The 27,802-nt window shown below is 47.0% G+C and overlaps 1 protein-coding gene across 2 annotated transcripts in view; it reads left to right on the top strand.

Annotated features, from left to right (window-relative positions):
• NPLOC4 (NPL4 homolog, ubiquitin recognition factor) overlaps positions 1-27,802 on the top strand; it is a 56,039-nt gene that overhangs the window by 11,196 nt on the left and 17,041 nt on the right. For both annotated transcript variants that reach the window (XM_082680035.1, XM_082680034.1), the window contains exons 4-12: positions 4,414-4,590; positions 6,607-6,655; positions 7,381-7,475; positions 9,651-9,774; positions 12,045-12,224; positions 15,382-15,468; positions 17,428-17,499; positions 17,921-18,047; positions 22,671-22,831. In XM_082680035.1, the coding sequence (XP_082536161.1) occupies positions 4,414-4,590; positions 6,607-6,655; positions 7,381-7,475; positions 9,651-9,774; positions 12,045-12,224; positions 15,382-15,468; positions 17,428-17,499; positions 17,921-18,047; positions 22,671-22,831 (1,072 nt within the window). The remainder of the gene's footprint in view (positions 1-4,413; positions 4,591-6,606; positions 6,656-7,380; positions 7,476-9,650; positions 9,775-12,044; positions 12,225-15,381; positions 15,469-17,427; positions 17,500-17,920; positions 18,048-22,670; positions 22,832-27,802) is intronic.

Genomic DNA, 27,802 nt, shown 5'->3' with positions numbered 1-27,802 from the left:
TGAGGCCGCTTAGTTCTCTCCTTTTTCCTTCTCATGCTACTGTGATTACGGTCCTGAACGCAGACCAAAGTGCAGGTGACTGTGCTTCTTGCCAGGTGTTTGGCAGCCATGCTGAATCTGTAGTTACTGTTGAGCCGGTTTGATTGACTTGCGGAATTCGGGGATGTGTGTCACGAGAAGGAGTTATGGTCCTGGGTTGTGTGTGCACCTGCACACTCAGCTGCTTCACTGCGGAGAAGGACCTTGAATGTAGCTCTGTGCGTCGTTCTGCCTCAGGACCTGCTTGGTAGGTTGGGGGGGCTGGCAGTACTGTGGCCTGTTGCCCACGCTGTATTTCTTGCTGGCAGGACACCCTGGAGTGCCTTAGAATTGATGGGTAATGTCAGAAGGAGTTTCTAGGTTGCAGAGACCTCTTCCTGCATCCCACTGCCTGTTTTTCTAGTTTTATGGGAGCACAGCCACGTTCATTCATTTATGTGTTTTCATGCTACAAGGGCAGGGCTGAGTGATTGTGACAGAGACTGTATGGTCTGCAAAGCCGAAAACGTTTACTATTTGGCCCTTTACAGAAGAGGTTTGCTGACTCCTGTCTGAACTGCCTGGGCACACCTCACGTATCAGTGAGCAGAACCCTTCAAGTCATCTTAATCCTCAGACAGAGGGCAGGGAATTCTCCCATGGGGCTACAAGCAGCCTGGCTGCTGTAGCCACTGCCTGAGGGTTGGGCTGGGCTTTGCTGGCACTTGGCTGTGTGCCTTTTACCAGTCAGAATAATAGGCTATTTTGGCAGTTTGGTCATTTTTAGGTTCACAGCTAGTATATCAAGGGGGGAAAAATACAATTTTAGCATTAATTTATTTGTTCTTCAACAAATATTCGCTCGGTACCTGCTCTTTGCCTGCCGCTGTGATGATGTAAAGCCTTTCCCTGTTTACGTTCGTTTCCAGTGGGTGAGGGTCATCTTTCCTCCCAGCTTGCAAAGGGTTTTTGCATCTTGAGAATCACTTCCTATGGGCGTTACTCGGGTTTGGACTCACACCCAACACTCACTGGCGGTGTGCCTGGGAAGTCACCTAACCTCACTGGGCGTCACCACCCTTGTCTGCAAGGGGGTGGCGATGCCTCCTCCACATGGTTGTCCGGTGCCTGCACGTGATGAACACTGCAGGGGTGGCAGCTGTGTGTCTAAGCTATTCTGATGACTGGATGCCAGAAACGGGGGCTGCAGAGTGAAACACCCTGTCTACCTGAGGTGTGGTCACAGTTGGATGGCATGTCTTTCTGGATTATCCTAGAGCATGTCTTTCCAGTGATAGTTGTGATGCTTGTTGAGCAGCACAAGCCCAAACTTGAGAACCTTGTCCTGTCACCGCTCGAGAGTTACTGACCATGTCTGTAAGAGTGTGGTCACCTTGAGCTCCTTGTGAGTTTCACTCCACTACCTCTGCTTCCATCGTCGCAGTTCAGCTGGCTGTTATAATTCTCTTGTTCATTTGTAGGTTCTTTTTTTCTCCTCTGGCTGCTTTTAAGATCTTCTGTTTGTCTTGAGGTCCTGTGGTTTCTGTTTGACCTGTCCAGGTGTGGATTCCTGGTTGGTTGGTTGGTTGGTTTAATGCTATCTGATGTAAGATGTGTTTTCTGTATCTGCAGGTTAGGTCTAGAAAATTCTTGGCCATTATCTCTTTATTTTTTTTTAAGATACTTTATTTAATTTATTTTTATATTTTGTTTATTTATTTATTTGGCTGCGTCAGGTCTTAGCTGCGACACATGGGATCTTCGTTGCAGCACACAGGCTTCTCTCTCTAGTTGTGGCATGCAAGCTCAGTAGTTGCAGCACGCGGGCTCTAGAGCACGTTGGCTTATTAGTTGCCCCGCAGCACGTGGGATCTTAGTTCCCCAACCACGGATCGAACCTGCATCCCCTGTATTGGGAGGCGGATTCTTAACCACTGGACCACCAGGAAAGTCCACATTATATCTAAATATTACCTCTCCCCCATTCTCTCTATTATTTCAGTGATTACGTTTTTTACTTTTTTCTATTTAATTCTGTTTGATTCCTTTCAGCCCTGGCTGTTAGGTCATGTGCTCGCAGGGGCTCCTTCCCAGCTCCTGCTGTGCTCTCACCCTGACCCCCAGGCTTCCAGTGAAGACTGCTGGGTTCCCTGGAGGCTCTGCCTTGGCCTATCACACACCGGATGCTTCCCTCTCGGGTCTTGAGGAGTCTGGGGTCTGTCTGCCCCGAGTGAATTCAGGGTTTGTGAGGATCCTTTCACACTGTTGCTGTTGTTGTCTAGCCTGTCCCTAAGCAGGGGATTTGGGAAGAGCTGCCGAGTCTGCAGCCCCTCTGCCCACTCTCCGAGCCCCTTGTCATTGCGGATAGTCTCTTGTTGCTTGTACTCCTTTTGTTCCGTTTCCAGCTAGCATTCCATACGTAAGTTTATATTCTTTGTCTTGAATTCCACACCTGAAGTCCTTGGCTGTCTAAATCTTTTGATTGTTGTCTGCCCTCTGTTGCTCCCAGTGGCTTGTTTCTCTTTTATGTTTGGTGACTTTTATTTGAGAGCTTGTATTTGGCCAATCTTGGTCTTAGGGGGCCCTGAAAGATCTGGGGTTGGTGACTTTTCTGCGGAGAAGCCATTTGCTTCTCTCGGCACAAGGGGGCGTCATGGGCCCAGCACTTGAGTTAATTTCTGTCTGGTTTCCTGAACCAAGTAGCATCCCTGATTTTACCCCGGACACATGGCGGAGCAGGCCTTTGGTTACAGACTTCTCAGCAGTGACTTTCCCCTACAGCATAGTGGATGGAGGCAGACAGGATTCCTCCTTGGTTCCTGTTTTCAACTGGTGGGTTTTTCCCAGCGGTTGAGACATCCTTCAGACATCTGGCTTTGTGTGGCATTTCAGGTTCAGCAGCTCGCTTTGGGCAGGCAGGCTCAAGGCCTCGTCTCTCGTGGCCCAGACAGTGGCTATAAGCCAAGCTCAGGGTTCCCATAATGGGCTGGCCGGAGGTTCCTTCACTATTCTTATTTGAGCTGCTGTGGGTTTTTGGACCCTTGGGGAAACTCTTTTCTTTAGAGCTCCACAGTGCATTTTAGAGGATATTTGTTAAAACTGATGTAGCATTTGAGCCATGTATCCTGAAGCTGGAGGGTGTTTAGGAATATCTCATTTGCTGTTAGAAACAAATCTTCAATTACAAGTTGGTGATTTTATCACCCTAAATTATGGGAGGGAAAAGAGGGGCGAGCAGACCCGTTGAAGAGCTGCAGCCCAGCCTCCTGCTGTCCCAGCTGTGGTACCTGCTCCTATTCTCTCCGTTTGTTGATTGGGGGCTGCAGGCAGTTCTTTCAGTCTTTCTTCCTGTATATGCATCTTGTTGAGAGCAGTGAAATACTTGCTTGGTGGTGGTGCTACAGCTTTTCCTCCTGTACTGGTGTTGAACACGCTGAGTGTCTCGGGACCTGCAGTGCTCCCAGGTGGGGACTGTTCACCCATACCGGCGGGGTGGCAGTCAGGCTCTGGCAAAGTCAGTGGTGGGTCTGACAGTGGAAGGACGCCATTTACATTGAAAATGATCGAAAACCAAATATTGTCCTTTGCACTGTGAATCATGGCAGCCTTTGTGGAAAGCAGTACGTCAGTGGCTTTAGGAACAAACAAAACTCCTGAGGTCTAACGGGCCCTCTCCCAGAAATCCACCCTACGGCCGGGAGACCGTGCGACTGCCCGTCTCTGGGCGTTTCCGCGGTGGGGCCTGTGGTGGCAGTCCCACAGGGAGCCATGTCCGTCATGCGGGGAGCAGCAAAGCGTGTTGTGAGGCAACTTCACTGCAGAACGTTGATTAGACGTAGACCGTGTTTGGAGGGATTATGAGAGAACAGCAAATGCAGAAAGTGTGTCTCTTATCATCTCAGGTTTGTATATCAGTGACGTGTGTTATGTACACATGTATTTGTGAACGTAGAGAAAGCAGGTATGTCCCAGGCAAGTAAATGGGGGGCAGCTGAAGAGAAGGCCAGGGAACGAATGAGGGAAAGTGGGAGCTAAGCAGAGAAGGAAGAGGGAGGGGGCCATGCAGCTCCAGTGTCAGCTATGATTTTGTGTGTTCTTTGTGGAACCAGGTGCGTGTATGCGTGTGCAGCATAGATGGCGCAGCGTGGTTGTAAGGAAGTTATGTTACAGTCCAGAGAGCCTGCTGCTGACCTTCATGGGGGAAGAGGCATAGGGGAGGTGGGAAAAGAGAACTCTGGTCTCTTAAAATTGGAAGCCTCATTGTTTAGGCCTGCAGGGTGGTTGATGTTGCTGTTTGCAGGTTTCAGAGGTTCTCACACCTGAGTTGATCTTCTGTGCAGCTCAGGTTGTGAAGAAAGGAAGGCGGCCTCTACTTAACATTTGTCATTTGAACAGGCATGGAGATTTGTTGTTCCTGTTTCCCTCGAGCCTTGCTGGACCGTCGTCTGAGATGGAGACATCGGCCCCACTGGGGTTAAAGGCCTGTGGTGCTCCCAATGTGGTGGAAGATGAGATCGACCAGTACCTCAGCAGGCAGGACGGGAAGATCTACAGGAGCCGTGACCCACAGCTGTAAGTGCCTGCGGGGCCACAGTGTCAGTGAAGTGAAATGTCTGTAACGTGCCCTGATAAAGAAATGTAAGTTTTGAGTTTGACCATCTATTTTCAGATTACATCTCACTTCAAGCTGTTCTGTGAGCTTTTTCTCATTGTTTGAATCTCAAAGTATGCTCCACGTGTACTTTATTATTATTATTATTTAAAATACACTGTGATTGTCTTTTTTTTTAATTAATCAGTTTTTACTTTTGGCTGCGTTGGGTCTTCGTTGCTGCATGTGGGCTTTCTCTAGTTGTGGCGAGCGGGGGCTGCTCTTTGTTGCCGTGCGCAGGCTTCTTACTGCAGCGGCCTCTCTTGTTGCGGAGCACAGGCTCTAGGTGCACGGGCTTCAGTAGTTGTGGCACGCGGGCTCTAGAGCATAGGTTAAGTAGTTGTGGCATCAGGGCTTAGTTGCTTCGCGGCATCCCAGACCAGGGCTCGAACCTGTGTCCCCTGCACTGGCAGGCGGGTTCTTAACCACTGCGCCACCAGGTAAGCCCCACATGTAGTTTAAAATTTTCCAAGTGTTGAGAACTAAGAGTTCTAAGAAGTCCTCACCGTGGTGTTCCCCTGAGACACGTGCATGTGCAGAGTGGGCTTTAGCAAGTGTGACAGGGTGGAGGGGGTGGTACCTGGGCACCTGCTGGTGCAGGTCCTTGTTCACGTTGTCTCATTTAATTTTAGTGGAGGAATCTCAACCTTCCATATTCAGTACACTCTTTCCGTTCTTCTAGGGAACACTTCATTTGCTGAAGGTGCTGCTCCTTCTTTGAATATTCACTTTTCACCAAGGATTGTATAAAATGCTTATGCTTGTATACATTTGTTTATTATAGATTTTCTGCAGTTCTTTTTAAGGAAACTATTTAGAAACATCTGAGTTCACACTCAATGATGTAAAATTGTCTGAGCGAAGATTGTCTCTTCAGTGGAGTCTTTGTAACTGCATCGCCCTGTAATCAAGACATTGAGATACTGGGATTCCACATGCTGCATTAGTGACCTGTATGTCTCAGATCAAAGGGCCCCAGATTGTTCTGAGCTGCAGTTGGCGTGGAGCCACTCTGTGGCTGTGGCCATCAACTGGCTCTCTGCCCCCATTTGTGTTCTTCCCAGGGACCCAGTGCCACTCCTACCCCGATCCGTGTTTGTGAGGCCTCGTTAGGAATCTTTTTGAGTGTGCACGTGCCTGTGCGTGCATCACCTGTAAGAGTCTGCCTGTTGGGAGACTCAGGCCCTTTCTTCTCTGAAATATAGAATGCGGTGCACCTAGGAGTTCTGACCCCATGTGGACAGTGCTGTGACTGAGCCTGTTGGCGCCCGAACGCATCTCCACTGTCCTACTATGCACAGACTGAAACCCACAGAGCCAAGCGTTCTTTTCATGCTTTTTTCCAAAATATGCATGAAGTGGGTGTTTTCCACACTTTAGCTATTTATGTACCATTCTCAGGGGTTTTTTTACATCTTTATTGGAGTATAATTGCTTTACAATGGTGTGTTAGTTTCTGCTTTATAACAAAGTGAATCAGTTATACATATACATGTTCCCATATCTCTTCCCTCTTGCGTCTCCCTCCTTCCCACCCTCCCTGTCCCACCCCTCCAGGCGGTCACAAAGCACCGAGCTGATCTCCCATTCTCAGGGTTTTTGCCATGTCTATGTACCAACTTTCTTAGTCTTTACCAAACGTTTTTATTTAAATTGACTTTAAATCCATTCAGTTTTGCTTTTAGTTTGTGGTAATATCCATGAAATCAGTTAATATCCATGAAATCACAGGTTTGGTGCACTGGTCGGTGTTTTCTAATACACACCAAAATATTAAACCATTAAAAACTGTTCACCACATACCATTTCAGATAATTTCATGTGGATGGGGAAGTACTTTATTAGGTATGATGTGCCTTTTAAGTATCAACATTCAGGGAGGCAGCAGCAGAAGAGCAGTGTGCTGACACTGTGCGTTTCTCTTCCCTGTGCTCTAGGTGCCGACATGGGCCTCTGGGGAAGTGCGTGCACTGCGTTCCTCTAGAGGTGAGAGTCCGAGTAGAGTGAGTTCCCAGAGCCGTCTTGACACTTCCCCTAAGTCCCTGGGCTGGGTCAGAGTGGTTCAAGGAAGTTACCTATTTATTGCCCTGGGCCTCGTATTCCCACTAGTGCAGGCTGCACTGAGAGGATGAGCCTTTATTTATGGGAGTGACCTTCTGGGTGGATTATGAACGTCTGGGACATGGGTATTGCTGTGATAAAGGGGCAGCATTTACACTGGGCTCCCTGGACAGTCCTTTTAAAACCTGACACAAAGCCGGGCCTGGCGGTTTTCATGCTCATCATTGTTTTGATTTACTCTACCCTGAATCTCACGTCTCCTCTACTGATTTGTCGTGGTGAGGTTGAGAGTTACCACAATAATGCCGACTGGTGACTGGTTGACACTGAATTTACGGCAGGAAGGCCAACCTGATTTTCTTCATGAGGCTCCTCTTGCTTCATCTTGTGGCTTTTTTTTTTTTTGCAAAATTTACCTGATATTTATTTGACTTAGAGCATTTTGTGTTTAATAGAGATTCATTTCAATCTTGAAAAGATAACTGGTACACAGAGAAGAACTTGGTTCTGACTTAGAACGATAGTGAGGACCCATCACCAGTTCCCCCTCACTGCCTGCCCACCCGCCTCGGGGTTTGGCGGGTGGAGGCTGCGACCGCGACCGCGACCCCAGCGGCGAGTGCATGACTGTTGACTGTGTGTTTTGGCAGCCTTTCGACGAGGACTACCTAAATCACCTGGAGCCTCCCGTGAAGCACATGTCCTTCCACGCCTACATCCGGAAGCTGACCGGAGGGGCCGACAAGTAAGCGGCCTGAGGGCAGGGGGCGGCACCCATGTGGCTTTGGGGCGCAGAGTTCGTTTTCTCTCTCTGGCACGTGTTGCTTAAAGCCCCTGGGCATATGAGTGAGAAAAGTAAAGATCAAAGTCTGGGCATGAAGTCTTTGTATTCGTGAATCTTGTCCTGATTCTAAAAGAGAAACAAGTCGGGGGAGACTCTGGTCCCTGCTGTAATCCACAGTGCCCAGTGCATGGGCAGAGGCCAAGCAGGCAGAGGCCAGGCTGTGGAGGCCCAGGGGCACCCCGCTGACCTTCCTTCGGGTATGCGGTACCCTGGCAACTTAGTTGTTTCTGAACCTGGATGAGATAAGGCGTGATGGTGGTCAGTCTTCTGTCTGTGGAGTCTGCCCTTTGCCCTGGAAGCTGCCTCTTTATCAACTCAATTTCACAGCTGTAGCGGGGCTGAGGCGGTGGCGCTGTCCATGGCTTGGCCTCTGGTGCCTCAGCATTGCTGTCTGCAGGCTCGGCCAGGTGGGCAGCGTGGGTGGGGTTGGGCAGTGGGGGCAGCTGTCTCTTGGCTCTTAGAGCATGCTGTGACAGTGGCAAGCTGAGAGCAGTTTGATTTCTTTTAAACTACGTCAGGTACTTGCCTGTGCAACCCCCTTCTGTTGATATGCTCACCTCACCAGAAAGTAACGGACTTCTTACTGTGATTTTATGATTCCTATCCATGCAGGGAGAGGAGACGGTGGCTGAACCCGAGTCATCAACATTTTGTGAAGAATGTCATGTTGGCCTGCTCGTAGTTTTTCTCTGACAACCCGCTAACATCCTAAAATGACTTAAAAAAAGTTAGACCAGGAAAAAAAAGATCCCACCAGAAGCCCATTTTTGCCCACTTGTGGGGTAAGCTCTGGAGCTGTCTTGACCAGAGCATGAGTGTGCTGGGACCTGTCTGCCTTTTGTCCGTCTAGGTCAAGGGCTCACTTGTTGCTGTTGTTAACGTGCAGCCTAGGTGGCAGTCATTGCTTCCCAGGTGCCATCGTTCCAGCATGCCGCTGGCTTGTGAGGACAGGACTATTCACTGGACCATTTGTGAACGGGAAAGTGGCAGAGGGTGAAGTCACTTGTGCAGGCTCACCCCAAGTCCACAGTGGGGCCCAGGACATCCTCACTGACCAAAAGCAGAGTGAAGATATCTTTGTTATGTATCCTAATCAGGTTTTTTCTATGAATAAGAATTTTATACAGAAGTCTAAGTACTAGACTCATAAAGTAAATGTTTCTGATAAATTGATGGAACTTGAAAAGAACTTCATTTTCTGTCAATGGCATAGGTTAGATCTAGATATTTAGCAGTACTGTTGAAAATCTTATGCGGTACATATATACAATGGAATATTACTCAGCCATAGAAAGGAACGGAATTGGGTCATTTGTAGAGATGTGGATGGACCTTAGAGTGTCATACAGAGTGAAGTAAGCCAGAAAGAGAAAAACAAATATCATATATTAACGCATATATGTGGAATCTAGAAAAATGGTACACATGAACCTATTTGCAGGGCAGGAATAGAGACGCAGACATAGAGAACAGACATGTGGACACGGGGACGGGGAGTGTGGGACAAATTGGGAGATTAGTTTTGACATAAATACACTACCACGTGTAAAATAAATAGTGGGAACCTGCCGTATAGCACAGGGAGCTCAGCTCAGTTCTCTGTGACGACCTAGATGGGTGGAATGGGGGTGTGGGAGGGAGGTCCAAGAGGGAGGGGATATAGGTATACATATACATATATATGTAGTATATATGTGTATGCATATATACGTATATACATATATGTACATTCACTTCATTGTACAGTAGAAGCTAACACAACATTGTAAAGCAACTACAATTTAAAAAAAAAGAAAAAGGAAAAAAAAATCTTCATAGATGTCAGTGGTAGTGAAAATTAAAACTGCTTTTATTGGAAAATAGTTTTGTATTCTTGTACAGTCTAGTGTACAGGACAGAAGCTACAACACCATTAGAATAAGTTTTAGCACATTTTCCCTGCTGTGGATACCACGTGCTTAGCTCCTGAGAACTCCCTTCAGGAAGTGTAAGATACCTGACATTTTATTTCCAGCCTCCTGCTACACTTTTCACCATTGTAATGTTTAATTAATTAAGTTGCCTTTTCTTTTTCAGGGGGAAATTTGTTGCCCTGGAGAACATCAGTTGCAAGATTAAATCAGGGTGTGAAGGACACCTTCCGTGGCCTAATGGCATCTGTACTAAGTGCCAGCCAAGTGCCATCACTCTGAATAGACAGGTGAGATGTTCGCTGTATCCATCTAGATGCAGAAAGCAGTAGATTTGTGTTCATGGCTGAGGAGTGAAAATGTCTGGAAAAGCCCCTCCTTGGAAAGGAGCTGCTGGTAGCAGTGTGAGTTACATGGGGCAGAGTCTCGGGTATTTTGGGGCTGATTGATTGACCCTTTTATGGAAATCATACACTGAGGACATTATTTGTAAGATCTCTAGCTCTTTCAAGCATAGAGGGGAGCCTTCAGTCTTCTGTTTTGTTGGCTTGTGTGGAGGCAGAATTTACTTGGCGACTGTTTAAAATGCTCAGTGGTTGTGACTTTACCTTTTAAGAAACTGCGGCTCTGGAAGTTGGTAGTTGAACAGAACTGCCCTGGGACCACCTCAGGGCATCTGTCCAGGCCAGGTTAAGAAGGGGGCTGGACTCAGGAAGGAGCGAAAAAAGAATCAGGGAAAACTGTGTGCAGTTATTCTGGCTTTTTCCACTCTTATTGTCCAGCCCTCCAAAAATAGCCCTCCTCATCTTTCCCCTGCCACTGCCAGCCCATGTTTAGCTCCTTAGAATTCCATCCCTCCTTAACTGTTTGAGCACCTTTCTTCCCTTTCTTTCTCTCCTTCCCTCCATCCATCCCTCCCTCCCATTCTCTTCTTTCCTTCCTTCCTCCCTTCCTTCCTTTCTGTTTTATTTTGGCTGCATTGGGTCTTCGTTGCTGTGCATGGTCTCTAGTTGTAGCGAGTGGGGGCTACTCTTCGTTGCCGTATGTGGGCTTCTCATTGCGGTGGCTTCTCTTGTTGCAGAGCACGGGCTCTAGGCACGCGGGCTTCAGTAGTTGCAGCATGTGGGCTTCAGTAGTTGTGGTCCTTGGGCTCTAGGGTGTGCAGGCTCAGTAGCTGTGGCACACGGGCTTAGATGCTCCGTGGCATGTGGGATCTTCCCGGACCAGAGATTGAACCCCTGTCCCCTGCATTGGCAGGTGGATTCTTAACCACTGCACCATCAGGGAACTCCCCTCCATTTTTTTTAAAATTTTGTTTTAATTTTTTTTGGCCGCGCTGCACGGCATGCAGGATCTCAGTTCCCCAACTAGGGATCGAACCCTCGCTCTCTGCAGTGGAAGCGCAGAGTCTTAACTGCTGGACCGCCAGGAATTCCCCGTCTCTCTTTCTTTCTGTCTTAATTTCTTTTTGAAAACTTTTTTTTTGACCTAGAGATTGTGAAAACCTGCGTTTTAGGCAAAATCCCAGTAAGATTAATTTGAATTAATTTAATGAGAGTCCCACCCCTACCCCTCCCACCCACTAGAATCTGAAGTCGTCTTAAGGGCATAGCACATTCTTTTTTTTTTTGGCCACCCTGTGTGGCATGCAGGATCTTAGTTCTCCAACCAGGGATCGAACCTGTGTCCACTGCATTGGGAGCGCAGAGTCTTAACCACTGGACCGCCAAGGAAGTCCCGAGAGTACATTCTTTTTTTAAAAAAAAATAATAAATTTATTTATTTATTTATTGGCTGCGTTGGGTCTTCATTGCTGTACGCAGGCTTTCTCTTGTTGCAGAGACTGGGGGCTATTCTTCATTGTGGTGCGCAGGCTTCTCATTGCGGTGGCTTCTCTTGTTGTGGAGCACGGGCTCTAGGCGCGTGGGCTTCAGTAGTTGTGGTGCATGGGCTTAAGTTGGTCCACGGCATGTGGGATCTTCCCTGACCAGGGCTCGAAGCCATGTCCCCTGCATTGGCAGGCGGATTCTTAACCATTGTGCCATCAGGGAAGCCCCCGAGAGTACATTCTGTGTGTGTGTGTGTGTGTGTGTGTGTGTGTGTGTGTGTGTGTGTGTGTGTTTTAAAAAGCTAGGTAAGGGCTTCCCTGATGGCGCAGTGGTTAAGAGCCCACCTGCCAATGCAGGGGACACGGGTTCGAGACCTGGTCGGGGAAGATCCCACATGCCGCGGAGCAACTAAGCCCGCAAACCACAGCTACTGAAGCCCGCGCACCTAGAGCCCGTGCTCTGCAACGAGAGAAGCCACTGCAATGAGAAACCACAGCTACTGAAGCCACTGTGCACCGCAATGAAGAGTAGCCCCCACTCGCTGCAACCAGAGAAAGCCCGCGCGCAGCAACAAAGACCCGACGCAGCCAAAAATAAAATAAAATAAATAAATTTTGAAAAAAAAACAAAAAGGTAGGTAAAAGATACTTGTGAACAGTTTGTGATAAAATAGTAAATTATTTATTTTTGATGGAGTGTTTTAATTTAGCCCATTGTTGTTAACTCTACAGAAATACAGACATGTGGACAACATCATGTTCGAGAATCATACAGTTGCTGACCGCTTCCTTGACTTCTGGAGGAAGACAGGGAACCAGCACTTCGGGTACTTGTATGGACGGTACACGGAGCACAAAGACATTCCTCTTGGTATCAGGGCTGAAGTGGCTGCGATTTATGAACCTCCTCAGGTAGATGTGAACAGGATTTGCTGTCTACGGGTCTCTGTATTGCTTTGTTTTGAAGGCTGTATGGGAGCCCTTTCAGGTTGCATGCTGCTTCTCTTACTGTATCATTTGCCCAGTCTATCTCTCTCTCTATACACACACACACACAGTATTTATTTTCTGAATTATTGGAAAGTAAGATCATGGCCCCTAAATATTTCAGTGTATATTTCCAAAGAATAAGGACACGTTCTCATATAACAAGTACACTGAGCAACTTAAGTAAATTGAACTTCGATACAATATTTTTATCTAATCTGCCATCTTATTCAACTTTTGTCAGTTCCCCCAAAAGTGTCATACAGTTGCCCTCTCTCTTCTGCTTCTGTATCTCCTCTGTCCATGCCTACAATCAGCTGTCCCAGGATTTATGGAATTAGAGTCACAAAATTACTCAAGTTCTTTATCTTATGCCACACATGTAACTGTCTTAATAACAATATCAAAATTACCACCAGTGTAGGACTGAAAACAGTTCAAGATTGTTTTGGTGGGAGGGGAGGGCCCCTAGGGTATATCCCACTAGGGACCAGCAGTTGGTTACTGTGTTTTAAAGTCACTTGGAAGATCTTCCCTGTATGATTACGTCACCAACGAGTTACACGTTTACGTTCATTTGCTTTATTTTCAGTATTTAGGGATTGGATTTACGTATATATTTTTTATTTATTTATTAAATAGATTTACTTATTATTATTACTTATTTATTTATTTATTTACGGCTGCGTTGGGTCTTCGTTGCCGTGCGCGGGCTCTCTCTAGTTGTGGCGAGCGGGGGCTGCTCTTCGTTGCAATGCGCAACCGCTTCTCATTGCGGTGGTCTCTCTTGTTGCGGAGCGTGGGCTCTAGGCGCGCGGGCTTTGGTAGTTGTGGTGCGTGGGCTCAGTAGTTGTGGCTCGTGGGCTCTAGAGCACAGGCTAAGGAGTTGTGGCTCACGGGTTTAGTTGCTCTGAGGCATGTGGGATCTTCCCGGACCAGGGCTCAAACCCGTGTCCCCTGCATTGGCAGGCGGATTCTTAACCACTGCGCCACCAGGGAAGCCCATATATATTTTTTAATTTGTATAATTATGTAAAATGTTTATATGGTTGTATAGTATATATTATATAAAATATTTATTTTGTCTTATTGTATATAAGTTTACTACAAAAGTGAAGATTGGAACTGTATTGCATCCTGGTTCATGATGTGCTGAGGTAGTTGGGGGAGGGTCTTGTGCCTGCAGGTGACTGTGATGTAAAAACACAAAAACATGGTGCGCTGAGGCATGGCCAGAGGGGTGAATGGAACACAGTAAATGCTAGTGGCTGAATTTGGTGGTGGGATATCGGTGTTCACTGTAAATTCTTTAACCTTTGCTGTATGTCTGAAATTTTTTATTTAAAAAAATGTTGGAAAAGTAAAAAAAAACTGCACATTTGCAAAGTGAGGTCTACAAACAACGTCTTCCCCTTCATCTAATTTCCTCCCTCTCCTACAGGTAGCCCCCACTTTAAGCAGTTTTTGGCTTAGATCTCTAAAGTTTGAATTTTTTTTAGTATAAGCAGATATACAGATATTTCACACTATCCCCTCCTTTGTCTCTGGGTGGGCACCACGCCATATACAGGTGTGTCACCTGTGCCATGTTCTGGAGATCTCACCGTGACTGGTCTACTTTTTAAATAAACTAGGGTCTGAAACTGCAGGCCTTGTGGCCACTGGCTGGTGTGCAGGTGTGTGGCTCCTGCACAGATGCTGTTTCTTCCCTGGCTGTATTTATACAGATTGTGTGTCATCTACTCCTTGGATATTCTCATTATTTACTGAGAGCTACAGATGAAATGTTTGACCAGGCCTTTTATGATGGTTCACTTCCAGGGAGACGTGAGATGGCAGTAGATGCTCACCCAGAGACCCTGCTTGTCTGACTCTTTGGGCACTGAGTGTGCTCTGTCAGTGGGAGCTGCTTTTGGAAGCACAAGACATTCCAATTCAGTTTTGAGGAGGGTCCTTTCATGAAGCATTTCAACAGTTCTGTTAAGAGTATGATTGAACAAAAATCGGAACAGAAGCCTCTGGTGTCCAGACTACTAACAATATCATCAGAGCTCCCAAATTGGGGATCTTGGAGGTTGAAACGCTTGACCTCTGATAACCTCCAGCTCATTAGAAGTTGAAGCTCATGCTGCCACATGTCATGAAACAAAATCCTTAGGTTTGTTCTGAGTTTGTGCTTTGACCTGTGCTCTGGAGGTATTAATGATCTCCATATGGGTCATACCCAGCAACATAAAGTTCTTTTGTTATTTTGCCAGGATTTGACTAATTTACAAGGATATACCCAATTAGTATAACTCAATTTGGAATTACCTTCACTTTCATAATCTGTAGCCGGGTCTTCTGCTCAGTATGATGCTTAGCTTTATGAGCTGCATTTCAGTGCAAATTAAAGATTTCAGCAAGCTTTGTCCACTGCAGGAAGTGGGATCCTGTGGCCAGTGTAGGTTGCATGTGAGCCAGCCCAAGCCCCCCGCCACTGCCCCAAGCTGAGGGCTCTGCCCACCGGTCAGCAGGTTACCGATTTCAGGTGCCCTATCCTTGGCTTAGGGTGTGTGTATCTGTTGTACTCTCTCACTCTGCCATGCCTGTGAAGCTAAGCACTGTCCCTGCAGGAGCTGCATACGAATTTTCAAAGACTGTTTTTTGGGAACGAACGTTACCTTACAGCTCTAATCTTACCTAATCTAGCCAAGCCTATTTGGAGTGAAAACTATTTATCCAAGGGAGTTTTGAAACTAACTTCTATCCCCAATGAAGGAACCTTAAGGTGTAGAGAGCCTTCCCTAGTCCTAAACAACCACATGTTTCATGTGGAGCTGCTGACATGAACCAGCCTGAATACAGCCTCTTCATGTTCTCTAAACCTTGATTAAAAGCAAAGCACAGCCCTAGACGGGAAGAGCCTGGAGGGCTTGGCCTGTGTTATCTGGTTGAGCTTTTCCCGCTGCCTTAACTCTCCTTTTTGGCAAGGGGGAGACCGGTGCTCCTTTGTGACACCTGAGCCAGAAATGGAACAGAGCTGCTGTGCTGCTTTTCTGAACCCCTCCTCTAAGTACATCTCTCTTTAATACCCCCACAGATTGGTACACAGAATAGCTTGGAGCTTCTTGAAGACCCAAAGGCTGAGGTGGTTGATGAAATTGCTGCCAAACTTGGCTTGAGGAAGGTACTGATTCTCTTGGCCTTGAGGGGGGCGCCCCGGCTCTGTGTTGGGGACATCTAGGTGGGTGGTATGGCCAGACCTGGTCTGGGACTGAACTCCCAACTGCACAAGGTCAGGTGCAGGCCTGGCACGTTTTGAAACCTCGCTTGTGTTTATTGGGTGCCCAAAAAAGGATCCCAGTGCAGGGACTGTTATATTTAAATCCACCAGACATACTTCTTAAGGATTGCCTCAAAGTGGGGGAGGAAAGAAGCAGCAGGAGCAAGACCCCTACTTCCTGCCGGAGGGGACCTTGACGCCAGGCTCTTAAGGCACATCCTCCTAGGTGTGAGCTCTCCCTTCACGTGTCTGTTTGCGCTCATCGTTTTCTGTCCCCCACACTTGGAGTTTCTCATGGTCCCTCTTCAATCCTCATTGAACCTCCTGTTTATAATTGAGCCATCTGAGCGTGTAAGCCTTCTTAGTTTTCCTGGGCAGTTAGAAGACAGAGAAGAATTTTCTTTTTGAGTCTGATGATCTAGTTTATCTCACATCTTTGGTTAAGTTCCTAGGAACTATAAAGATGGCGTTTTATAGATAATGTTGAACTGTGAATTTGAACACATCTTAGGAATTCACTCTTAGTAGCTATGTAAGTTTTATCCTTTATTTCCTAATCAATTTAGACAGTGAGAAATAAACTCCCTACAGATAAACAGGGAAGACTGGAAATGTGCCTTATAACCCAGGAATGCTGCGGAACAAAGTCACTGTATTGTTTTAAGAACAAAAAAGTCCTGTTGTTTCTAACAAAGAGTCAGCATCATGATTTAGGGGCATGTTTTGGTTTAAATTCTGGAATTTTCTCTTGTTCAAAAGAGAAATCAGTGTCCCTGATTTTTTTTGCCTATGTTTGTTATAAATGTTTGGTCATGATAATCATAATTAGAAGATCTTGAAGTTACTTAAATGCCTTTCTCCAAACACTGGTTCCTTAGCCCTAATTTATCTCAGCTTGATTTTGGTTCTACTTTATTTACTGCTGAGTTACATTTATCCTTTAAGTCTCATTTTCTCCATTGCCATCCTCCTCGGGGGTTTTGTTCATTTGGGCATTTTTAAAGAAAATGAAAGTCTCCAGATTTGCCTGGTCATGTCTGCAGGAGATGGAATTGAAGAGTTTCATGTCAGGGTTGTGCTAGAGAGGGTCACAAGCACCAGATCACTTCTCCGAAGGACAGAAGTGGGTGTGTGTCTGGATTCCAGCCCTGCTCTTAGACCTCCCAGCCAGGTTCTGGTTCAGGAATGGTAATCAGCTGTGAGGTTCATGGGCACAGGAAGGCCAGGGATCACAGAGCACACAGACAGGCACTGTTGCTGTAGCAGGACGTGCCAGAGAGGCTGACCCTGCCCCAAGCCCTGGGACTGGCGTTTCAGATCCGTGTACCCTCAGATGCTTCCCTTAGCCCCACACCGGAGCTTAGAGGAGCAGCTGCGCAGTCTCCGTTCTATCATTCTTTTTTATTTTACATGCATTCTCTGGGGAGTATGTTTTCCTGTCTTACGGAGAAAGCCCTAGTATCTGAAGTGGCATTGTCTTTATTTGCTTGCTTGTTATCTGTCTTCCTCTCTGGAGTGTAGATTCCCTTTTCACTGATGTTCTGTTAATTTTATGCACCCGGGGGTCCCCTGCACCTAGCATAGTGCAGGGCACAGAGGTGGTGCTGAGAAGACTTTTTCTAACGAATAAATGAGATGTGCTCGTTTGCCCTCATCTCCACCCGGCAGCACCAGGGGGAGGACGGCCAGTGTCAGCTGAGTAGAGTTTGAGAGCCCTGGTGTGGACAGTGGCTTAGCTGAGGAGCTGACTCACCTGGAAAGAAAGAACTGGCTTCCAGGAGTCTCCTCTCTTGGCAGAAGCTAGAAGACATTCGTCACCTGTTTCAGGGAGAGACTCAGAAGGTATTCTTCTCTTTTATGCAGGTTGGCTGGATATTTACAGACCTTGTCTCGGAAGATACCCGAAAGGGTACAGTTCGATATAGTCGAAATAAGGTGAGAGGGGGCAGGGTTGCTTGCTCGGCCAGAGCTTGTTATGGACCAGCTCTGGGCTGCACTCTCCGGTGTCTCTGCACAGCTCACCCTGGCTTTTAGACCATGTTATTTTCAACACAGTGTTCTTGATAAATTAAGGCTGGGTCTGTTCATTCTGTCTCGGAGATCAGAGAGACTTTACCTTTATAAACCACTGCTTTTTGGAGGTCAGCCCATGAGGTGGATTGCCTGTGCTTCTAAGGCGTTACTGGTTACACGTGTTTTTCTGTAAGGAGTTGGTAACAGTCAGGAATTACAGGTACTTGCTTCACCGTAGTTTGTGATGTGTCATAGTTTAGTTCTTAATATTTTCTAAAGAAGAAATAGAAGCATATTTTGACATGATGCTATAAAACTTGGTATGCTGGTTCTCTTTTCTTAGGACACCTATTTCCTGAGTTCAGAAGAATGTATCACTGCAGGAGACTTTCAAAATAAGCATCCCAACATATGTCGACTCTCTCCAGATGGACATTTTGGATCCAAGTTTGTTACTGCAGTGGCTACAGGTATAAATGGGGACATTTATATTGTAAATATTACTACCTTGTTAATATGTTTTGTTCCTCTTTCAGTAGCTTTGCATTCTTAACTTAGTTACAATAGATTTTCTTTCTTTCCTTCTTTTTTTTTTTTTTTTGGCTGCATCGCGCGGCATATGGGATCTTAGTTCCCTGACCAGGGATCGAACCCGTGCCTCCTGCAGTGGAAGTGTGGAGTCTTAACCACTGGACCGCCAGGGAAGTCCCTACAATAGATTTTCTTAATGGGCCTGTGAGACATAAGATTCTTCTTTTTTGGTTTGCGGCAAAAATCTTGAACTACTCAGCATCACACAAAACTACTAGAATTGCGGCTTCAGTGTAGCCCTCCTCTAGTCCATTCTCTTGGCCTCAGTCCAAGTTCACTTGGTTCTGGAGAGTTCTGGGCTATCTTTGCCCCTTTGCAGTAACCAAGGATGACTCTGTCTAGCTGTGCAGGAGAAGAGGGATTTACTGTTTCTGTTACTTTTTTATTTATGAGTGGGAGTGTCATTTTAAGAAACCATTTCCATAAAGCTTGTTTTTGGGAGTGATGAGTGTGTGTGTGTGAGATGTTGTGCACATCATACTACATGTTATGTACACCATGAATATATAATAATAAAAGACTGTGGCCTTAAACAAGTACCGCCAAATCTTTTATACCATACTTGAGATGCTGTCCTAGAGAAAAGCCCGGCGTAAGACCGTATGATTTGAAAGAAGGAGGAACTTGAAACTTGGAGAACCAACTAATAAAAACAATCTCTTTGGTCAGTTTTTTAAAGTAAACACTAACCTCTATCCTGTGAAAACTTGGGTTCTACCATCACAGAGATGATAATCCAGTTTGTTCATGGTAACCATGCTTCCTCTAGTTCAAAATACCAGTTTACAAACAGCCCAAGCATGTAAGTAACTAGATCCCTTATTAATCCCAGCTGAGCCTGTTACCACTGCCATGGGAAGGAAAACATCTATCATACTGTCTGAATTTTTAAGATCCATTTGATTTGAGATCCATTTAGAGTGACCAGCACCTTCTTTTTGAAATGAATGTACTTTGGGGGCATGAGAGGCCATGGCTGCATTGTTCACATGTTAGCATAAATTAATGGGGTCAGATGCTTAAGGAAGTGGATGGGAGTTTGGACTGGGATTTGTGGAAGCAGTAATTCCGTAGCATAGAGTCCTTCCACGGGGGCAGATGGGGCAGGGGGCCTGTTGTGATGAGAGCGCTCAGGGTAGCAGGAGCCAAGGAGGAGAGCAGAGAAGAGACACGTTTTACATAATCAGAATTTTGCCAAGCCAGCTTTCTGTTTGATGAAGGGGAGGAAAGTATTCTCTTTCTACTCTCTGCATCACATAAACCCCTGCCCTCTTCATTTAGGCTGAGATTCTGGGTCCAGGCATTTAGGCTGGTGGTTCTCAAGCCTATCAGACTGGACACCCTCTCTTTAGAACATTTGTGACACCTCTTTACTATCCAGAAAGTGAAATTCATAGATAATATACCTGCCCACACACCTGATTCTAAAAAAGAAAGCAGAGTAGTAGGCTGACTGTAACATTGAGGAGAAATAATAGTGAAGGAGCATGCATGTAATAAGACAGTGCATTCTGCATGCCAGTGCTTGGGGACTGGTGCCTGCTGAGGAGAGCACAGGGGAGGAGCCGGAGCTGCCAACCTTGTGGGGCGGGGCCTGCACAGGCATCAGTGACGTGGTTCCCAGACACTCAGCAGCTCTCCACGGAGCTCTGAGCCAAGCAGGGCCCTTCCTCAGCTTATGTGGTATCATGCTCCTAGAGGATTCGCTGTGTGTTAAAGCTGGGCGTGTTTGTTTCTGTGGCTGTGTATAAAATATAATTGATTCTAATCCTAGATCATCACAAATAGGGGTTTTGCCTACAGGAGTGTTAGGGGGACATTTCAAGGCCATGTGGGATGTGGAACAGTTCTTTATTGTGTGGGACTCCCTGGTCACAGCAGGACGTCTGGTACCTTTGACTCTAGCCTGCTAAAACTGGCAGCCCCTGCCCCCCGCTGCCCCCCTTCGTTGAGACAACCAAAAATCATCTCCACAGATTTCCAGAACTGCTTCTTGTGAGAACTGCTGTTTTAGGCATCCATGGGCTCCCATGGTAACCTAACCCCTTTAATTACTGTTCTGTGGGGAATTATTCAGTGGGCCCAAAGAACTGGTACATGTTTTGAATTATAAATAGTTTCCAACTTGGGGGCTGCCTGTACTTTCAGTTATTGACTCAGTTGGAAATTTGGAAATCATAGATTGACCTTGGAATTTTTGCCTCCGAAATTGGCACTTTACTAGGGTTTTCGAACTATAAGGCAGAAAATCACTTAACTTATAATAAGATCTGCAGTTAGAGTCCTTTCACATCTGTGCTGATTTGTCCCTCTTGGTAATGCTGTGAGATGCTCAGACTCATAATTCCTCTCCCTTTCCCAGGGGGCAGCGATGGAAGGTGGTTATCCAAAGTGTCAGAGATCTTCTGACTCCAGACAGATTGTTTTCTTCCTCCTCTTCAGTGGTTCTTGACCAGGGACGTGTTGGTACCCTGGGGAGCTGTTTGAAATGCCCTTGCCGAAGTCCCATCCTTAAGACCCTGATGGGACAGGAAGGAGCAGTCCTGTGTGTTTATGGCCGTCTCCCGGGAGACTGGCTGGTGTGTCCCGGGGTTCATGGTGCTTCCATGGTCACGCTGCTGTCAGCTCCCCACAGCTGCTGCTGATGCTGCAGGCCCAGATGCTGGGTGGGGTGTGGGGGCCTTACCATTTGGCCTTGTGTCTGCAGATCCCTTCTAAGAACTTCTCTAGCTTGAAACCTTTAGGGGAAAAGAGTGATGATTACATGTGGGGTTTGCTCATGTGCACATGAAGGAGCTTGTGGAAGGAGAATCATCACAGAGTCCAAGTTTAAACTCCCTGCCACGATGCTGGTGTCTGTGTCTCGGTCACCTGGCACACTCGCACTCATTTCTCAGCTGTGCATGTTACTTTCTGGGCTGCGTCTCAGACTCAATAGCAGCTGTCCTTTATCACCGCCCCTTTCCATCACACAGTGGACTTCCTGATGGACTGATTTGGGAAGGGAATGAGAGTTAACTGGCCTGGCCTGCTTCATCTCTGGGACGGTACCAGAGCAAGGTTCAGAGAACCCCTCAGGACCTGGTTTCTTGCTTTTCCACATGGAATGGGGAGCTTGCGGTTCCTGTCAGTGACTCTGCCTTTGGAGACTGTCCATATGGACTGAGTTTGCTTTTTTTAAGAATCTTCTGTTTTATAAATACAGCTTTCCATTTTTCCCTGGTCCTCACAGGCCACATCTATCTCAAAACCAGCACAGGTTTACAGTACACACACCAAGGGCGGCTCCTCCAGGTTCCTTCCCGACCTCCTCTGCTCCTTGTGAACTGCACACTCGTTGTGCTATGACGTTCATTCCCCGGATTGCACCAGAGGGTCACATGCCCTGTGTTTGCTGCCTTGACCTTAGTTAGCGGTCACTGTCCAGGCCTGGCCACCTCCCCCGAGTGTGAGTTGAGGGCCAGAGAGAAGATGCTAGGCTTGACTATCCACCGGGCCTTTGGAGCCCAGCGTGACGCAGCATTTGGAAGCCAGCTGCTGTTGGCCTCTGGTGTGCAGAGTCGAGCAGACACAGGCCCCTGTTTGTCCCTTGGGGGCTGGCTCTGCCCTGTCCTTCACATTTTTGATTGCTTGGCCATCAGATCGGCTTTCTGGTAAATGTTTGAAAACCAGACAGATAAAATTTCTGTTCCCTGATCAGTAACTTATTCTGTTTTTGTCAAAGAAACTAAGATAGAGATATTGAAGGTTTTTTAAAATTCTCCAAAGCCATAAAAATGATGGCTGTTACAGTTGTCAGAGTGTGACCCTGATTCTGCAGGGGAGGAAGATGGCTGCATGCTCGGTACTGCCTGACCTCCTGACCCGTTTGGGATGGGTTTTACCCTTGTCCCAAACTGTAAGCCCTACTGTGGGTTTCTTTGGAGCAGGGCCTGAGAGAGGTTAGAATGGAAGGCGTGGAGGGCAGGGCTCGGTGCAAGGAGAGCAACCTCCTAGGCATTGTGGTGGGGTCCACGCCTCCTTGATGTGCCAGCTGCACAGGTGTCTGAGGTCAGGGCTGCTCTCCATGCTATGCAGATACTGACACTGTGCTGGGAAAGGTTTCTGTGTTCTCCCATCCACTCCCATTCGTCTCCCTGCATTCACTCAAGAACAGAATTTGCTGGAACACAGGGCTCTGTCTGTTGTTCACATCTCTGTGATACTAAAAACCAGAAGCCCAAGTATGCTTTTGGGTGGGTGTTGGAGAAGGTTTAACAGTCTTGCCTCCCGATTCTGAGAGAGCGTGTCGCTGGTGGGGCCTGTTTGAGGAGCTGCAGTGGCATCTGCACACCCTGTGCTCAAGGCCTTGTGCCCAAGGCTGTCGTAAAACTGCTGTCAAACATTTTTGATTCTTACCCAAGACACACTCATGAGAGTTGGTTCTGCAGGTCCAAAGTAAAGGATGACACTTGTTTTGAACGTCCTTTGGAGGATTCTCGCTGAAGGTCTCTCTTTTGCAGGTGGCCCCGACAACCAGGTGCACTTTGAAGGGTACCAGGTGTCCAATCAGTGCATGGCGCTGGTCCGAGATGAGTGCCTGCTGCCCTGCAAGGACGCCCCTGAGCTCGGCTACGCCAAGGAGTCCAGCAGCGAGCAGTACGTGCCTGATGTGTTTTATAAGGTAAAAATGCAACGGTACCGAAAGAGAGAAGTGGATGGAGAGCAGCATGGACACTGACCTGTCCTGGACGTTGCTAATTTTGGTGCATTCTGGCCATGGGAGCTGTTGGTCAGCCGTGGTCGTCTAGAGCCTAGCTTGTGGATAAGGGACTCTTTGGCATTTCCAGGGCCTTTGTTAGCTACTCAGGCAGGCTTCTGTGGTGTTAGGGCTTATAAGCAGAAGTGGGGGTGACACGCCCTGGGTTTAGGGGTACATAATACAAGTGAAACCACTGCAACACCGACTGTTTCAGTTTCTGAAAAGGAGAAATGGTGCCTAACAGGGCCTCAGCAGGAGTGAAGGTTGGAGCTGTTTGGCAGAAGTTAGGCTCTCCTGAGGGGACCAAGTTTAGGTTAACCGCTTAGATGAGCAGTTCTCCATTTCTAAACCTTTGTTTCCTGTGAAAGCTATAAAAATGATTATTTTGAAAACTGTGATCTGGTTTGAACAAGTCGGAGTTGGGTGCTTCCCTGGGAATTAGCAACACGGCTCCCATCCTCCTCATGGGAGTTGCTCTGGTCACAGGCAGGCATCCTGCCTGTTCCCCATCCTGGGCAGACTTTGGTTTCCATCTGGCACTGCTCTGTCTGGAGGACCCCTTTAATATTTCTTGTGTTCCCGGCTGCTTTTGTGTGTCTGAGAAGTACGTTGTTCTCCATTTCTGAAGGATATTTTCACTGTGTAAGGAGTTCTAGGTTGACAGGTCTGCTCACAATCTCACTGCACTTAGGCCACAAAGACCTGCTGGCAGAAGGGGCCTGGAAATAAAATAGGCAAGCAATGAAAACCCAGAAAGAGTGATGATCTAATTTCTTTAAAATGATTTGATATCTTTCAGCAATTTTTTTATATCAGTGTGTGCATGTCTAGTCATTGTTTTGTTGTTTTTATTGTTCTAGCAAGTCTGCATTTTTATTTATTTATTTTTAAAAATTTTATTTAGTTTTTTAAAATTCTTTCTTAAAAATATTTATTTATTTATTTGGCTGCACCAGGTCTTAGTTGCTGCACGTGGGATCTTTGTTGCCGCATGTGGGATTTTCGTTGCGGCATGTGGGATTTTTTAGTTGCAGCATGTGGGATCAAGTTCCCTGACCAGGGATCAAACCCAGGCCCCCTTCATTGGGAGCACGTAGTCTTAGCCACTGGACCAGGGAAGTCCCTAAGTCTGCATTTTTAAACAGCTTTATTGAGATGCAATTCACATACCACACAATTCACTCATTTAATGTGCCCGGCTCAGGGGCTCTTAGGATGTTCACAGGGTTGTGTAATCATCACCACAATCTAATTTTAGAACATTCTTGTCCCCCCAAAAGAAGCCCTACATCCTTTAACAGTTACTCCCCAGTCCTCCCAACTCCTGGCAACCGCTGATCTGCTTTCTCTGAGGTTTCCCTGATGGAATCCTACAGTGTGTGGTCTGTTGTGACTGACTTTTCACCACTAACCGTAATGTCTCAAGGTTCCTCCGTGCCTGCAGCCTGCAGTACTTCATTCTTTTCATTGCCGAATAGCATTCAGTGGTATGGGCGCAGCTTACTACCTGCGGGATGCATCAGACACCCAGGAGAGCGCCTAGAAGCTGAGGGGCTCTGGGGCCTCGTCCTGGTGGTGATTTGGAGACCAGAGACTACCTGATTGTGACAAAGACTTCACCTCTTCAGGGATCAGAAGTGGGGCTGAGACCCTGTGTAGAGCTGGCTTGTCCATGCTGTGGGTGTCTGTGGCAGTGGGTGATGTGCAAAGGAAGGGCACAAGGGCCTGAGAGTCTTGTCCCTGCTCCTGGTCTCCTCCTCAGCTCTTTGGAATGAAAGTCTTCAATCTGCTTCTGAATCAGCGCTGCTGCGTGGTCCGAGGGCTGCGGGGGCGGGGACTGTCACTGAGCCAGGAAGGCCAGGCCAGTAGGTAGCGAGCAGTCTGTCTTTCCTCTGCAGCAGGCAGGCCTCGCTGTTGTATCTGCTCCTTTCAGGTGGTGGCAGTGGAGGGACAGAGTGAGGCTGGACTGTGACAACTTGCTTAGATGACCCCTCAGATTTGGGGACAGTAAGGAGCCCCAGGAAAGGGTTCTCCATATCATTCTTGAAAGAAAATATTTCCAAAGAGCCTTGTTTAGGAACTCCCATTGTCTCTTCCCTCCTGTGGTGTTTAATAGCAATTACCTGGCTTGATAACACAGATCTCACCCTTACACAAATCCTGTGTAGGCATCAGGTACTTTGAAGAATCATTAGTTTTAAACCATTATTAAACATTCACACATCAAGTCACACCACGCTGGGAACCAATGTGAGGGTTCAGTCTTTCCCTCAGAAGTTTCTATCTTATAAGATGCATTTGTATGGCACTGTTTTGTAATGTAGAATCTATGTTTTGACTCAGTTTTAGACCCTGAGACCTAGTGGTCCTGCTGGCTGCCGTCCTGAGCCTTTTGGCACAGCTCACTGGTCTGGGGGCCGTAACGGGGCCTGTTGTCCTTGTGGAGAGCCCCTCCCCTTTAGCCACAGAGGCTTGTGCAGCCCCGGTGCGCTCAGTGTGCATGAATACATTGCTCCAGGGTCATCAGGCTGCCATTTCTTTCTCTTTTCAGAGTTTTAAAAATTAAATATAGGGACTTCCCTGGTGGCACAGTGGTTAAGAATCCACCTGCCAATGCAGGGGACCAGGGTTTGAGCCCTGGTCCAGGAAGATCCCACATGCCACAGAGCAACTAAGCCCATGCGCCACAACTACTGAGCCTGCGCTCTAGAGCCTACGAGCCACAACTACTGAGCCCGCGTGCCACAACTACTGAAGCCTGCGTGCCTAGAGTCCATGCTCCGCCATAAGAGAAGCCACTGCAGTGAGAAGCCTGCACACCACAACAAAGAGTAGCCACTACTTGCTGCAACTAGAGAAAGCCCACGCACAGCAACGAAGACCCAACACAGCCAAAAATAAATTAATTTAAAAAAATTAAATATTGAGTAGATATGAAAGATTATTTATAAAACATGTTTAAGGAATAAAAAAAGCAGAAATACCAATCCTGAGTCTCTACCCCAGAGTTAAGGACCAGAACGTTCCTGTGGCCTCTGAAGCTGCTGGATCCTTCTCTCTGCTTCTGTCTCCTTTTCTCCCCCCTCCAGAGGGAGCACTACCTTCGGGGGTGCACTATGACATTCTTGCTTTTCTTCTAGTTTTACCTCCTTTGTGTGTTTTCCTAAAGCAGGTGTTGAGTTTTATATGTTGCTGCACACTGTAGACCCAAAACTGTGTTCTTTTGTCCTTGGAGATGGGCCACATTCACTTATCCCGGTGTGGCCTGAGACCTGCCTGCATGTGGCCATCATGTCACCTCGGCATGTGCCCACTGCGAGCAGAATGCCGTGCGAACCACCACGCTCCGCAGCCTTGGGCCCGAGTCCCACTCCCCACTCAGACACTCATGGGGCATTTCCTTGAGCTGTAACTGTGCCGTCCTGATCATAAGTGAGGCCAGACTCCTTTTTCTTTGTTTGTTGGCTCGTCCTGTCTCCCGTAACGTGCTTGTTGTGTCTGTTTCCTCTTCTTCCCTGGGTGGTTCAATCTTTTTCTCCCTGCCTCTAACCCTGTCAGTCAGGGGTGTGACACCTCTGCCTCTCCACTCCCATGGTGTCATTGAGGCAGAAAGTTTATGTTTCCATGTGTTTCCATGTTTCAGTTTTCTGAATCTTGTCTTTATGGTTGGCATTTTGAATCACAAAGTCTGTTATCTTGTCTTCTCTAAGGTTGATGTTTCTGGATTCTTCTTCTACCTGGGATTATTTCGGATGTGTGGTGGGAGATAGGGGCCCAGTTTCCTTCTTAGTTTTTAGTCATATACTGTCTGAACACCATTTATTGGGAAAAACCCTCTTCTTTCTCTGTTGATCTGTGGTGCCTTTCCATTACCAGTCGTCTCTGTGATCGTGGCTGTGTCTCTGTCCTCCCTTCTGTCCACTGGCCGGTGTTCCTCAGCCAGCACCAACGTCGCACTGTCTGAGTCACTGTAACTTTACTCTTCGTCCCTGATCCATCACAGCCCTTCCCTGCTTTCCTTCCCGAGCTCTGACTGTTCCTGACCCTTCACTCCTTCATGGAGACTTGCCTGCAGGTTGCACACAACAAATAGGTCACGCCCACCCCCCCCACTCCCCCCCCCCCGCAATGTGTGTGATGCTGCCCTTTGTTTCTTGTTCTTTGACCTCTCTCAGAAAGTTAGGATTTTTCTCCTTGAAAGCCTTGTCCGTCATTTGTTAGATTGTTCCTAGGTACTTTATAGTTTCTACATATTATAAAAACTACCATTTGGCAGTTCAGCTGTTACTTGTTCCTCTAATTTGTATGTGTGTTCTGGGTTCTCCACACAGATGAGTGTATTATCCAGGAGTGACAGTTCTTTTTCTCCCTTCCCTTCATTTTCACCCCTCGTGCTGGCTAGGGCTTCTGGAGCAATGTCTAGTGATCAGCACTTTTGTCTGGTTTTTAATTGTAAAGGATGTGCTTTCGGGATTTCATCATTAACTATGAGTTTGCTGTGGGTTTTTTTGTTTTTGTTTTTTTGTAGTACCCTTTATCAGGTTGGAAATTTGCTTTTTATTTCCATGCCTTGTAAGTTTCTTGCCCTTAAGAAGAGAGCTCCCTTTTGCCGTGGAACACACGTTATTTCCTTAATCATGCTGCTGTTTTCTTAGATCGCTCACTTGCCTGTTAGTGAGAGCAGGCTAGAAGGGCTTCCCAGGATTGTTTATAGCCCTGTAGGATTTGAGACACTCATTTCTCATACGTTTCAGGAAAATACCAGTTTGAGCAAAGAGACCTATGAAAGCAAACATTTAAGTAATCCTTTTAGTCCTCCTGTGGGCTTTGGGGTTGGATTTAAAATATACCTTGTAAACAGGACACGTACCCATATTTGTCTAAGGCTGTTCA

Source organism: Grampus griseus, assembly GCF_964374135.1.
Source record: "Grampus griseus genome assembly, chromosome: 20".
In the NCBI taxonomy this organism is placed as follows: Eukaryota; Metazoa; Chordata; class Mammalia; order Artiodactyla; family Delphinidae; genus Grampus; species Grampus griseus.
Note: the sequence above shows the minus strand (reverse complement) of the source record. Positions and strands in the feature narration are given on the sequence as shown.